The following is a 2,167-nucleotide window of genomic DNA, read 5'->3' on the forward strand; positions in this document are numbered from 1 at the left end:
ATACTTTATTTGGTTACCCACAAGTGTGCTTGCAAAGAAACAGGCGTTTCGCAGGCACAGTTTGTCCTTTGTCATGCTCCACGAAGACGCGTCTGCGCGATGCTCGTCTCGGCTGCCTGTCACGCTCTGGTTCTGTCCAGCAGGTACCGCACAGACAGAGCCGCCGCGGGAGACAGGTAAGGCCGCGACCAGGACTGCTTCTCCACCGGGCGTATCCTTTTCCTCATATGAGCTCGTGGCCCGTCTTCGAAGGCGAGGTCGCTCCTGACTAGGACAGACTCTGGTAGTGCGAAGGTGGTTCGAAGTAGAAAGAAAAAACTCTCTCAGGCGAACACAGCGGAGGAAAAGTGCACACGGCAGGCAGCTAGCGGCGTCTTGGGTATACTAGGTGGTCTGATGTGTGCGTAGCGCTGTGCCCAGCAGACGTTTCGAGTACTGCTACGAAGTATCAATCTCTGTGGATCTTCCGTCGTTACCCTGGACCAGTATTGCCTTGTCCTCGCTCTCAGTCCCGTTGGTCCGCGGCGTGGACATCGGCATCTCTTTTTCTCTCTGGATCCCTGCTCGCAGCAGCAGCGGGCCCCCCCATCCAGAACGGCGACGAGTACGAACAGATATCAATTGCAAACGACATCGCTCGTCTCCTTCTTCGCAATGATGTTTCCCAGTCTCGCGTGGCCACCCGTAAGCAGATTCACCCTTCGGCCGCGTAGGGGATACCGGCGACAGTCGAGATAACGGAGGCCTACGCCGGTCCCGTACCAGTACAGTATCACATGGGAATAACGAGCCTGGGGAACTGCGAGTGCGTAGGCTGACCTGTAGTCTCTCCGGCCGGCGCTATTTGTCTTCGCTGTTGAAAACAGCATGCGATGGCAAGCCAGTTTTGTTTTTTTTTACTTCGGATGAACGCTTTTGACATCGATTTGTGTTCGTTGACTCCGAGTGCAGTTAGACCGAGGATGGGTTATACTTTTGGCGCTTCTCGGGGTTTCCGCGTGTGACTGACAGTTGAGGAATCAGACCTGTGGATCCACGATCTAGAAGCCGAAGAGATGGAAAGACTTCACTCCTTGGCTGCAACCAGGACAGCCTTCGAGGCAGATCCGACGACCGACCGACTCAATGATCTATTGACGGCAGCTTTCCGAAGTCAAGTCACTCTGATGAGAGCGTCAAGGGTTTTCCCGGATCGTCCCGGATGCAGAGGCATAGCTATGGGCCCCGCGCTGGCTCACTCGGCAACCGCCGCACTGGCAGGCCAGCTCCGTGATTGTTGGAGAGCTCTTGGAGTGACAAGCCCCACACTGAGTGCTTTACTCCGAGGCGTTGTCGCCACCGTTGGGTCGCAGACGCGGGCTTCTCGAGCGAAACTGTTCGTCGATTTGGTCCCCAGAGTACGGCGAGGAGTAGACCCGAAGGCACAAGAGGCATTTGTTGCTGAAGGAGAAGGTGAGTGGCAAACAGATGAGGCACACTAGGTTAGCATCGGGTGGGGACTCTTGGCAGCGGGAAACATATGATGAGCACCAGTGTCCTGACGTCTGGTAGAGAGGCAGAGTTGGGTGGCCCGACTTCGCGTAGTTGTGGACAGCTGTGACAATTGGTCAAGTGCGCGATGCTGCTTTGCACTGTAGATTCACGAACCTCTCAGGAGGCTTCAAAGCAGTCACAATCGGGAAATGCACGTTCTGAAGAGAAGCCGGCAGTCCATGAGAGCTGCACCACGCGGTCTCTCGGAGAGGGGGAGAACGCAAGTGTGGGTGAAAGAGTTGAGAGGTAATGTTGCGGCAGTACGAGTGCGTGTGTGGACACGCTTCTTTTCCTAGCAACTGCCACTCATCGAAGTGACGAACATGCTGAATCATATAGTGATATTTCTGGCAGTGATGTGTTGGTAAGTAGAAGGAACGCCTTCCTCCCACGACGCGTGGATTGTGTGTTTTGCTTTCATCTGTCGGGTGTGTATTGGCATTCAATGTCCACTTCAGCATTCGCAGCAGCCCTTAACACCTGGGCTCCCCTACAGATCCTGCAACTCTGGGTTGCTCAGGGAGACCTGAAGTTAGGTGAGTCTTTCACCACTGCTACGCAGCTGCTGTCGAAACAGTGGAAGACGAAATTTTATTGATTCGTATCACAAATCATCTGTCGGCAGGGCGGAGGC

General features: G+C 54.7%; 1 protein-coding gene across 1 annotated transcript; it reads left to right on the forward strand.

Annotated features, from left to right (window-relative positions):
- Positions 1-79: 79 nt before the first annotated feature.
- On the forward strand, positions 80-2,073 carry CSUI_011131 (uncharacterized protein; the record flags this gene model as incomplete). Its single annotated transcript, XM_068071232.1, has 4 exons — positions 80-176; positions 571-684; positions 1,012-1,452; positions 1,992-2,073. Coding segments are annotated over 4 exons (732 nt in total), but the record flags the coding sequence as incomplete, so codon positions are not given.
- Between the last annotated feature and the right edge of the window lie 94 nt (positions 2,074-2,167).

The sequence above is a fragment of the Cystoisospora suis genome (assembly GCF_002600585.1).
Source record: "Cystoisospora suis strain Wien I chromosome Unknown contig_9832, whole genome shotgun sequence".
In the NCBI taxonomy this organism is placed as follows: Eukaryota; Apicomplexa; class Conoidasida; order Eucoccidiorida; family Sarcocystidae; genus Cystoisospora; species Cystoisospora suis.